The sequence below is a fragment of the Pinus tabuliformis genome, chromosome 3_1 (genome assembly GCF_031772625.1).
Source record: "Pinus tabuliformis cultivar Carrire ecotype Pingquan chromosome 3_1, CPIR1, whole genome shotgun sequence".
Classification (NCBI taxonomy): Eukaryota; Viridiplantae; Streptophyta; class Pinopsida; order Pinales; family Pinaceae; genus Pinus; species Pinus tabuliformis.
This window is the reverse complement of record NC_142301.1, coordinates 930,528,721-930,541,266: the sequence shown is the minus strand read 5'-3', so window position 1 is coordinate 930,541,266 and position 12,546 is coordinate 930,528,721. Positions and strand designations below refer to the sequence as shown.

General features: G+C 36.6%; 1 protein-coding gene across 5 annotated transcripts in view; it reads right to left on the bottom strand.

Moving 5' to 3' along the window:
• Window positions 1–12,546, bottom strand: part of LOC149190806 (ARM repeat superfamily protein) — a 500,919-nt gene that overhangs the window by 434,177 nt on the left and 54,196 nt on the right. For 4 of the 5 annotated variants that reach the window (XM_089412272.1, XM_089412273.1, XM_089412269.1 and 1 more), the window contains exons 6-11: window positions 7,151–7,241; window positions 6,920–7,015; window positions 6,659–6,737; window positions 6,483–6,546; window positions 3,592–3,695; window positions 3,244–3,346 (exon numbers count right to left, since the gene is read on the bottom strand). In XM_089412272.1, the coding sequence (XP_089268398.1) occupies window positions 3,244–3,346; window positions 3,592–3,695; window positions 6,483–6,546; window positions 6,659–6,737; window positions 6,920–7,015; window positions 7,151–7,241 (537 nt within the window). The remainder of the gene's footprint in view (window positions 1–3,243; window positions 3,347–3,591; window positions 3,696–6,482; window positions 6,547–6,658; window positions 6,738–6,919; window positions 7,016–7,150; window positions 7,242–12,546) is intronic. The other variant, XM_089412271.1, reaches the window with a different exon arrangement.

Sequence of the window (12,546 nt, the reverse complement as noted above, 5' to 3'; positions counted from 1 at the left end):
ATTTTATCTGGATTCCAATTGGAAAGATGACTTACCAATGCCCTTGACTTCATATTTGTCATTGTCTCCAAGATCGACCCTTTGAAAGAATTTCTTTTCAAGTAATTCACATAGATAATCACGGTTTCCAGTCATGTGCCTAGAGGCACCACTATCCACAAGCCAAATTTCATCATGATTTTCAATAGGACCTGTAAGAGCACAAATAAATGAGTGCTCAGATTCAAAATCACTTCTCCTATGCCTCCTCTTTGAAGATGGCTCACTGAGATCAGCAGCAGATGCATGATAGCTTCTTCTTCTTTTACAATCATCATCCCTTTCATAATCATCTCTTCGATTCCTTTGAGAACATTGAGCTTGATAATGACCATAGGCTTGACAATGAAAGAATTGAACATTTGTTAGAACATTTAGTCTCTTCTAAATCTGATGTCCCATCCTATCTATGTTGTCTCTTCTATCTCTGATGTCCCTATTATCTATGTTGTCTCTTCTATCTCTTCTACTTGGAGAGGGAGGAGGAGGCCTTCTATGAGAGGTAGAGTCCTTCCTTGAAGCAAATCTAGGACCTTGTCTTTTACTAGCACTTCTTTGGAATTTTCCAAAATTTGGTTTCTTCTTCTTCTTACCCTTAGCGTGAGCTTCAAATGCTTCTATACTTGGATCTTCAATGTCTCCTCTAGAATAAAGTCTTGACTCTTCTTGAGTGCATGTTTCCCATAACTTGTCAAAGGTTGGAGCATTCTCTCTTGCACTAATACCTGAAGCAAATGAGTCCCAAGATCTAGGGAGACCACCCAAAGCAACAACTACCAATTCCTTATCAGATACTTCTTCATCAATGGCTTTGAGTTGGTCTCTAATTTGAGATATCTTGACAAAATATGATGTCACTGTGTCATTCTTTGCCATCTTCATATTATAAAGTTGTCTCGTCAAATTGATGGATTGATTCACATTATTGGTGGTATATAATCCAACGATGGCATCATACATATCTTTAGCATTCTTATGTTCAACAATATAGGGAACCAAATGATCCCTAACAAAATCCAATAAAATGCTTCTTGCCAAAGTATCATCTTCATAAAACTTCTCCTTTCCTACTTGATCAGATGGTTCAATGACTTTACCTGTGACAATTCCCAAGACTTTGTTCCTTTCAAGAATGATCTCAACTCTTGCCTTCCAAGCCCTATAGTTAGTGACTCCTTCAAGCTTGCTTTCGGTCTTCACGAAAGAAGAATTCATGGTGAAAATATAGGACATATCCCAAAAAAACCTTTCAAATGCTCTTCAAGATGCTTTTCAAGTGTTCTTCAAGTGCCCACAAGATGATCTCTCTGCTCTTTTTCCTTCACCAAACCTTTGAAACCATGCTGAAATTCTAGTAATGCAATGACAAAATAGTTTTTCACAACTGATAACCACTTCTATTGATACAAACAACTTCTTTATCCTTTAATCAACAAGTAGCTATACATGGAAAACTTCATTAACTCTTCAACAAGAGCAGTAAATAGAGATCAGAGTAGACAATGAACAATAGACAATAAGCAAGAGACAAGTGACACCAAGATTAGGCTCATATCCAGGGCAAAACCCACAAGGGAAAACCCAAAAATCATTTCCTTATGAGAGACAGATTTTGTCCATCAATAGTACATCAAAATGTTCCAACAAATCCAAAATAATCAACAATGAAATACCCAATCAAAGTCTGTTTATGAAGAGGAGAGAGATTCCACTTCTATCCAATGAGTAAGGTTTGCAAAGAGGCCGAAACTTAGGCCTGTAGTCACTGTGATAGGAGACCGAACTCTTCATTGTAGTTACCACAAAAGTATGCCAACGAACCATCAAGAATTTGGCCCTAAAACCCTTGATCAACTTCAGAAGTACGTTACATAAAAGGAGCAAGCTGCTTTGTAATTTTCGGCCTCAAAGAATCAATAGAATAGAAGTCAAAGATACCCAAATCACTGTAATCAAAGAGCCTTTGAAGGAGATACAAATCGCAGTCAAAAGATCCCTAATTATCCTCTTCGCACGTGTGGATATGCTCTGCAATAGAAGACCGAACTTGTTTGTAATTGCAGAACGAATTGTTGTGATTTTTGGTTTCACGAAATGAATGCCAACGAACTTGTATAAATAGGTGTCATGTGAGGGCTCATTAGCCCTAATGGGGCTGACATGATATCTTCAAGGAGTCGTCTTGTAGGGGCTTATTTGAGCTGACTTGTAGGTGACCAAAATTGATTTTTCCTGTGTAAGCAATGAAAAATGCCGACCATAGCTACATTATATTTCAACATTAGGATGAGTCCCTACAAATTAGGACGAGCTCCTATAATTTAGGATACATTCCTAAAAGTTATGAGGAGTTATTAAGCAGTTAATTGATGTGTTAAAGTGGAAGGCTGAGTTATTAGTCTTATAGTGCGAGTTAACTTGGAAAAGAACGTGTGCTTGAGTCTCAAGTCCTTGATTTGAGATAGGACGATTTGCATGAGTAGTAAACTCATGCCGACTCAATCACTCACAAAAGCAAACTCCTTATTTAGAAACTCACTAAACTTAACCATTTGAATTGCTTTAAAAGGAGGAACGAAGGCACAACTTGGTCATTGTTTTGTGAGCACGACTTGGTGAGACAAGGCAATAGAGCTCACAGGTTTGTAAGAAGGTTGCACAGGTTTATGTGTGGAGCTTGTGAGAGAAAGGTGTGCCAAGAGAAGCTTGTGCGCATAAATTTAGGAGGCAAGGATCAGCAATCTTGCAAGGGTTTCAAGCCTGGTTCAAAGTTCTTTTCAGATTGAAACAAGTTGTATTTGTAAGAGATTTAATGCCCAGTTTCTATCAATAATCAAGTAGAGGCTTTTCCAAGTTGGGTTCCCTCGACAAATATTGTGTTTGTATTGTGTGATCATTGTTATTTCTGTTCCTATTCCACTGCAAAATTTAGTAGAGAAATTGTGTTTATATGAGAATAAATTATATTTCTGATTGATCATATTATCAGATCAGAATTTCGTGGATTTTCTACAGAAGGCCTTCACAATCTTGTAGAAAATATCATGGTTTTGCCTAAAAATGTCTTGTTTAACTAAAAGAAGAAGAAAAATTGAGCACAAATTGTATGCAATGAGATCAATAAATTCTAACAAAGGACAAGTATAAAATGTTTTAAAACTAGTGGACCAAGTTATACATACAAACGCAGAAGCAGAAGATCACCTCAAAGTCGAGGAGTGGCGGCCCACTATCTGACATGAGACATGCATCAAGCAGATTGTGTAGGCTGCATGTTACTAAAAATGCATTCTCCCGTGCTTTATACCTAGTAATAGAACAGTTAAAAACATAAAGTAAAAATCATATTGTCAGATTAGAAACTGAAAGGTACCAAAACCCTTAACCTACAGCTGCCAACATAATAAAGCATGAATCAAAGTTCAGAACCAATTTAATTTTTACACCCATCTAATTCCAAGTAGCAAGCAAAATATTCAACTCTAACTTTGGCATAGCATGAACTAACAAAATAACTACAATCCTTATGTTGATAAGGAGACAAATTCTTACAATCCCAATATTGCCGGTAAGAGTCTTGGCAAGGATCCCTTCAACTGTGACCTACTAACGAGACCAACCATCTGTCCCAGTGCCTCAACTACCGACAGCCGCACCTGGTGCACAGACACAAATTTGACATAAAAGGCCGCTTTTACACTTCATTCATGCTAACTCAAGTTACAAAGTCAATAGTAGACTGCAAACACTGAAGCACACAGATCCTCAGAGTTGTACTCTGCAAACAGTGATGATAGACAAGAAATATTGCATCGCAAGGTTCATTGCATGTAAAGATATCCTTAACTGTTGCCTGATGATTTTATTTGACGTAAATTGAATTTTTTGTGAGAATTTCCATAGTGATAACAACGATTTTGGAATACACTTTTACTTGTGAAAGCGATGGTTTCAAGAGAATTATCGGAAATGGTTTTAGTACAGAATGCAACAAGTTATAAAAGACAATATTGTTGCAGGAATGCAACTAAAATTTTCCAGCTGGATCTTTCTCACAATAATTTGATTCAAAAATGGGGTGACATACAATAGCAGTCATATGCACCTCTTATCATGTAAAAAATGGGCCCAAATGACAAACAACTTAAAGCAATTTCAAATACTTAAGAAGAAGAACGGTGAGTTACCAGAGTTACTTGGACAAGTTGGAGATGACACAAATAGCAAACCCACTTCAAATAAGATAATACAGAAAAATCTTCAAAGTGAGAAGCATTGAAAAAACACTGACCTCAAACAGGAAGAATTGGCCAACGACTAAAATCCTAGAGATAGATCCTCATCACCCATAGAGTAAGTGAGTTAAACCAGAGCCTAACAAAAAACAATTCACTCAAAACAAATACCAGCCTATGTTCAATTAGAGCCATAATAGATAGGAAACAAAAGTCTGATAACCAAATAACTTTAGAGTAAATAGACCAGATCATATTGAAGCAAAGCAGCACAGGAGTACTTTCCCTTCTCACTCCCACTCCAACAGTGCACAGTGGATGGCAGAGATGCAGGAGCATTTTTGGATGTGTGCTTCCATGAACACTGCCACACAATTCCACAGATGCTCCCCATATAACTGAAATGCCCCTTATTTTTCCATCCAATTTATAATTGAAATTTTTAACATATACCCATTAAATTTTTACTATTATCATTAATTGTTTAGGGATGTTTGAGAGTGGTTCCAACCTCATCAAACTTTGTATGGAGAAAGTAGAATTTCATATCCCATTGAAAATTCAATAGACTCAACAATTTCAAGGGTTTTAGGGTTGATGGGATTGCAGCATTTTCATTGGTTTCTATTATGTATGAGGATATGTGATTGGCATTTGATCAAGAGCACCAAGCCCTATATGTACGCCAATGGTGGTAGTGTTGACTGTTAAAACCTTTTGTCATCGCCTTAACATAAATGTACCCTTCACTCAAACCAAAATCATTGATCAAGCATGTTAAGCTTTTTATACCATATTTTAAGGCTTAGATTAGGCAGTTTCATCGAAAATGGGAGGTGTTGATTGCTGTACCTAGTGGATCAAGGTAGAGGCAAAGGCCAGACAAAAGGCAAGAATGAAGGATGATATTAATGATGAGGATCTCGATATAAGCGATGGTGGAATATGCATGGCGGTGATACACCACAACTACAACATTTGGCAGCATCAATGCTTTCACAATTAGTGAACACTTCTCTATAGAGAGGTGTTTAGCAACTAGCCCAATTTATTGTTTTGGACATTTTGATCTCCATACTTCAATGTGCATATGGTCTATTTTATAAACATAACTATTTGGCCATGGTATTGCTAATAATTGCTAGATGACCTATTTCATTCCATAAGTTAATGGTCTACTTTCTGTTATATGAGTTAAAAATTTGTACGTTTGTTTGTAATTGCTAAAATCTAGATTTGAGATCGTTGATGTCGAATGATTAATCCTTAATGTACTATGGATGTCATTTCTATCTTCATTAACATACATATGGGGCATTCAGTGGATCAAATCTGCATAGCGATGTTATTCTGCTGAATAAACCCACAGAACAGTCCCACACAATTTTTTACCAGCAACCCCAATTTGCAAACCCAGCTTGTTCATATTGGAATATCAAATCACACTCTAAAATTGGATACTGTCCCTCGTCATGAGGGCATGTAGCTCAATGGTAGAGCAGCATAGTAACAAGGGAAGGTCCTGAGTTCATTTCCTAATCTGCCCAATCTTTTCAATACTTCAACATGGTATCAGAGTCTGGTTTCACGGTTGATTGGTAGAAATGTGGCTTGAAGTGGTGGAATCAATCCACACTAATCCAAATATGTGTGTGCTGTCACAGACATGGAAACGAGTTACAACAATCAGTAGAAGTGGAACGAACAAAGTTCGTTCTTCAAGTTAAATACTCCAGAAGACTTGGAATATAAAGATCTCCATTGAGATACAAGAATATATATTAAAATGTATGAATAAGAATGATGATACAATTGAGAGTGAGGGTCATGTATATATAGCCAGGTAAGTACCCTTTCACAAATGGTCATGTCTGTAGAGGCATGCCTCTTCCCTACTAATTATTAGTTAATTAATCATTGTTTATGTCTATTATTATTTATATTATTTTTACTATATATATATATATATATATATATATATATATATATTATTCATAACAAGAAGAAATACCAATGATAGAAGCACAACAAAAAATTTGGGGAATAAGAAATATGACAAAATTACATGTGAGAGCAGAAGACTTCAAACCCCAAAAACATATAGGCCAAAGCCACCACGGAAGAAAATTAACAAATAAAAGGCCTCAAGATCATGAACAAAAATGGTGCAAAAAGGCACAATGATAGAGGTTGGAAGAGAAGACAAACCTTCAGTTCAGAAGAACTGGCCCAAACCCTTAGCAACAAATCAAATGCGGAATGTAGAAAGGCCCTGTCACAAACAGAAATAACCCTATAATAACAGTAGACTGCTGTTGTATGAGAATTTCCGAAACAGCTTCAAATACCTGTAACTATGATGATAGCATGAGCATAGGACTTACAGCACATCACTGTCAAATGGTGGAGCTGACGGAAAATCTGCACGATATTGCCAAGCCGCTTGACACCAGCATTTGATTGCTAAGCATGAAACAAAAATATCACATTATGATAATATGAACAATAAACTAAGTGCCAAACTCCATTTTCATTTAGTGGCAGATTCAAAAGGCTATTGACATTTGCAACCTATGCATGGAAAAGCCATATGTATTGGCATTTTCAAGATGAAAAATATAAATTTTAAATCAAATGACATTTACCATTTGCAAAGATTGGGCGTTGGGCATCTTTCACATTTCCAAGAACAGGCAAAACTCGTGAAAGGACATTCTTGAGCCGTAGACTAAACTGGCAAGCTGTCAGTAAATCAACAAACAGAGAAAGATGAGAAACATATGCAGGAACTTACTGTACAATATTTCACAGTAACATGTTAGAAATACAATCAATTAATCAGAACTATAATTCAAGATCATAAAATATCTCTCTACCATCAGCTGATGCAAATTCTGCAAGTGTTTGAACCATAGCTGATGTGGCCAAAGAACTCCCTCCTACATGAAGAAAAACTTCCTCCATCATCTATATGAGAGTACAACTTAAAAATGTTAGCTCTAGTATTAGATCAACTAAAATCCTATTTGAAATTTTTTTAGATAGATTTTGGCATATCCCAATGAGATTCATGAAATTGGATTCTGGCAGAAAATGGTTAACTCAATTCAAATTCACTGCTGGACAAAAATTATGAACTACTAGTAAATCATGTTGGAGATGCCCTCACAGATGTCTATCAAAATTCATTTAAGGATAAACATCATCAGTGTGTAATCCCCATAGTTGCACAACACTCACTGGAGAAAATCCAAAACCTTTTCGAATTCCTTTCAAAGCCTTTGGAAAAACTTTATTGCAGGGTAAGCAACACAAACTGCACAAAAGGTGGATTTACAATGAAGTATCAAATCATACAATTGTGCATGAACCTTATTTCGTTTTCTTCAGAAAAAAATTGCACTAGAATATGCAACTTAATTATCACAATTACCATAGCAAGTGGGTTGTTTTTTCTGTCAAATATCAAGACCTCTTTTCAGATTGTTCCTACAGATATAGCTTGCTTTTGCAACATTGACACACAATGCGGTAGATATAATATACATTCAAGACATCTCCAGCCAAGTATTGTGCAAAATCTTAATGTTACAGGCCTAACAAATGTAAAAGAATGGTTATCTGTTAAGATTCAAGAACCTAATGCAGGTAAGGCGTGTCACATGTATCAGTAAATAGTAGACCTGTCTAGATGTGGACCTACATGACTAATGAGTGAGAACAAGTACAATAAAGGTTAATAGTCATTATTACATACATTGTTATATGTTCAATGCACAAGGATATATTTGGGTCACATGGGAGTTCTAATATCTAAGGTGTTATTGTCTAACTAATCAAAATAATAGGAAGTCGTGATCCATGTGCATACCTGGATTATTTCAGGTTTCTCATGTCATATTAGGTAATTGATTCATAATCAATTCTCGTTCGGCACCCTCAAGGTGTACCCTTCATCGATGAAACCATAACTTTTGCTAGGGACCTTCAAACTGAGTGTCAGCTGAAGTGTTGGAAATAAGTAATCTATGACTATCTCTGGTCAAAATTTCCACAGAGTACAAATCTAAGAGATACACTCCCTACAAATTAGGGTTTCAGCACATTACACCTCATATTAGGTTCCATTTTGTGATTTTCATCACATTGATGGAGATTTGCAGCCAATAGCTTGGAGAACTAGACTTGGGGGGATGCATCTTCATGGAGCCCCTTCTCTTCATGGCACTAGATTATTTAATGGAGATCCTTGGTTTGGTGGAGTCTCACTTCTCCTTGGTTGGATGATTGTGCGTGTTGACTTGGTGATCTTCTCACATGTGTTTGCCTTGTTGATCACCCCTTGGTCGCATAGCAAATGATTATGGAGCATGTTATTTCATTATGATGTGGTAGTTGGTGTACTTGCTTATCTTGATGTGCTATACTTCCTATAGATGATGGGTCTAGCCTAACGTTGCACGAAGCGGGGGCAATTGTTGGAAGCAAAGTATCAAAAGCGTCATTTTCCAAAAATCGTTGGAAGCAAAGCATCTCGGAACTCTCTCTCTCTCTCTCTCTCTCTCTCTCTCTCTCTATATATATATATATATATATATCAATGTTGCATGAAGCAGGGATGTTTTTTGGAAGATAAGCATCAGAAGCGTCATTTTCCAAAAATTGTTGGAAGCGAAGCATCTCAGAAACATAGATATATATATATATATATATATATATATATATCAGTGTTACAAGAATCGTCGAGTACTCGCGATTCGGACTCGGCTTGCCCTTGACTCGCGAGTAAGCGATTATGGACGAGTTCGATGAGTACGCGATTTTTTCTTGTGATTTTTCCTTTTCCAATTTCGATTTTTCCGATTTTTCTGATTTAGGGTTGTCACTCTAAAAGGTACACGTGGCCTTGCGGTTTATTATTTTTCACTACTCAGTCACTAGTGCTCACGATACGCCGAACTCCGGAGAAGGTAAACGGGCGGCATAGTTATTTCACAGTTCACTGTTCAGCTGGTAAAAAAACGAGCAGCGTGGTTATTTCACAGTTCTCTGTTCAGCTAGTAAACAAACGGGCAGCGTATGTAATAGTTGTTGGAGCCTGGAAGGGCCAAATACTACTGGCCATCATTTATCAACACTCCCAGAAAGCTCGACTATCAACATAAGGTTGAAGCTACTGATTGAAAGGTTCAGCGGCCAACGTTGAAACTTAAAACTTAATACTTGTTGAAGCCTGGTAATAGGTATGTAGTGACTGCATTGAATTTCTCTGCACATTGTTTTGAAAAGTATTGTCATCTTGTAAAACTGCCTTAAGCATTGTGTCTGCTATGTTGTTCATGGAGGTAGTTGTGCTTGAAACGAGCTAGCAATCTTATAAATGAGATGTGATGAATGGGAGTAATGGAAAGAATCGAGTCGAGTTTTCATAGTAGAAGATTTGGTTTTGGAGAAAGCTCTTAGACCTGGTTGGATTCTGTATTATTCAGTGATATATCCTATAGAATTTCTTGAATGAGAAAATTTGCCTGTGAGATTAATTACGAGTCAAAATTAATGGTTGGTAAAAATTAAAATTAGCTTTGTTATCGTTATAACTTATAACAAGTTTTCAAATTCGTTTTTGGTATTGGGGGGTTTACCCAATTAGGCTTTTGAAAATCCTATACATACAAAACACAAAATTTTGATATAAAATATATGTTAAATGGTCATGTTGTTGTTGTGAGTCTAGTCACGATTGTTATTATTTTTGAAAGCCAACGTTAATATTTGTTGGAGCGGCCAACGTTAAAATTTAATAGTCAATATGGTATTTTTAATTTTAATAGTTAAAGCATATATGGTATTTTTAATTTTAATTTTTTATTGTCTTTTACTGCTCTGCAAGAGCCAAATTAAACAGAAAGCACGACTCCAAATCTTAACAAAAATCACAATTTAAACACAACTCCAAAACAACAACAATGTCGAGGGAGAAGGACTTTGCTTGGGCTTATTGTGACAAGATTCCCAAAGACCCCAAGCTCCTTTGTAAATTTTGCAAATCGAAATGTAGTGGAGGCATTTATAGATTCAAGTACCACCTTGCACAGATACCCAGCCATGATATCGGTCTTTGCAACAAGGTTGACGAAAATGTCAAACACCAAGCAACCTTGGCCCTTGATATGTTGAGTCAGCATAACGCTAAGAAAGCAAAGCAAAATAAAGAAATAGGAACTCTTGGAGTTGACAAATTTTCTTCCAATACCCCCTTGTCAACTCCCTCTGTTGAATCCTCAATGTCGTTCCCAAGTTTCCCACACATGCCTCCAAGTCCAAGTCAAACTCAAGGCCAAATGAATCCTCCTGCATTCAACACTGGAGGTGGAAACATAAACACTTTTTTTGCTCCCCGCACAAAACCCGGTTCCCAACCTACCTTAGATGCCACTGGTTGGAAAAAAAATATCCATAGTCATGCAAGGAAGGCCATTGCTAACTTTTGGTACTATTCTGACATACCTTTCCACTATGCCAGAAATCCTTATTGGCAAGCTATGATTGATGCAATTGTTGTTGCAGGTCCAAGGTTCAAAGCCCCTTCATTAGAGAGCCTTAGGACATATTTGTTGTTACAGAGTGTTGAAGATGTCATGCTTGTGCTATCTGAGTTTCGTTCATCATGGGTAAAAAGGGGGTGCACAATCATAAGTGATGGATGGATAGATCAAAGGAATAGAACTTTAATAAATTTCCTTGTATCTTGTCCAACAGGCACAATGTTTCTCAAATCAGTTTGGTGGCAAAACTTTGGTAGTGATACGCAAGATTTGAAGAGATTCGTCATTCGACTCTTAAATCAAGGATGCACTGCTTCAGGTTGTGGGCGCAACTGGAGCATGTTTGAGAAAATTCATTCTAAGAAGGGCAACTGATTGACAAAAAAGCGCTTAAATGACCTTGTATTTGTCCATTACAATCTACGACTTCGCAACAAGCAAATACTAGGTGAGAGCCTGAATTTGAAGTTTTCATAATCTGATTTGCACTTTAAAGTTCAAACTTTAATTTACATTTCAATGTCTCATGATAATGACAGGTTTGGATTATTCACCAATCAACCTTGACGAGATAGATCTGCAAACTACAAATGCATCAGATTGGGTACAATTAGAGGAGCCTAACCTTTTAAGTCTACATGACTTGGAGAACTTAGAGAGTCAAGCAAGCGAAGGAGTGGGAGGAATCTCTTCTAGTTCTCACTCTTATTGTCTTAGACTCTCAACTACTAATTTTTTACTGATTTGCTTGGCAGTATTTTGCAAACTTTTAGAAGCAGATGCTTCTGGTTCTATGTAGTCACTGGTTAGGAATCAGGACTCAGTACTTTGGATCATGTTTGGAATCATAACATATATGATATACTTATTCATTCATGATATTTTGGACATCTATTGATATCAGTGTTGATAATATCGGTATCGGGAAAATATCGGCGAGGGTCCGGAAAATATCTTATCGGAAATATCGGCGAAAATATCGGCAAAATATCGGCAAATATCGGCAAGCATGAAAAATGCATAATATATTCATTTTTTTTCAGATTTCTAAACATATAAAGCAATAACAACATGAACTAAACACATTGGCACATAAATATGAAGAAAACACTGATATATATGATGTCAAATAGAAATGATACATCAAACTTCAAAGGCGATACCAAATCCTGTTGATCCCTGATAGTGATAAATTGATAATTGTCCAATCAAGGACTCAAACAAAAATTAAAATAACATCACATATCCTGCTGATCCCTGATAGTGATAATTGTCCAATCAAGGACTCAAACAAAACAACATCACATATATAAAAGTTTAAAAGTATTTCATCATCATGAGTTATAAACTTATATGTAGCAAAAGTTGCAAAACAAATAAAACTAGCAGCTATCTATCTGAGACCATTGGCCTCTCCCTAGCAGCTTTCTTTCTGTCTTGTTCAGCAATTGCTTCACGAGCTTTTTGTATAACCTCTGCACTAGAAACCATACAAGGCATCACATCTGCTGCATCATATGCAGAGAGTTTAGCCAGATGGTATTTCAATCGTGTAATCCCTCCTGACATCTTGGTCCCACACAAGTTGCATGATATATATGCCTGATTTGCCCCACCAACAGCCTCCCCATACTCCCAAAATGGGTCCAAGGCTTTTGGCATATTTGACATTTGTAGTGAACTAATTCAAACCTAGGGCACAAAAAAAACAAAAAATTGGCATTAAA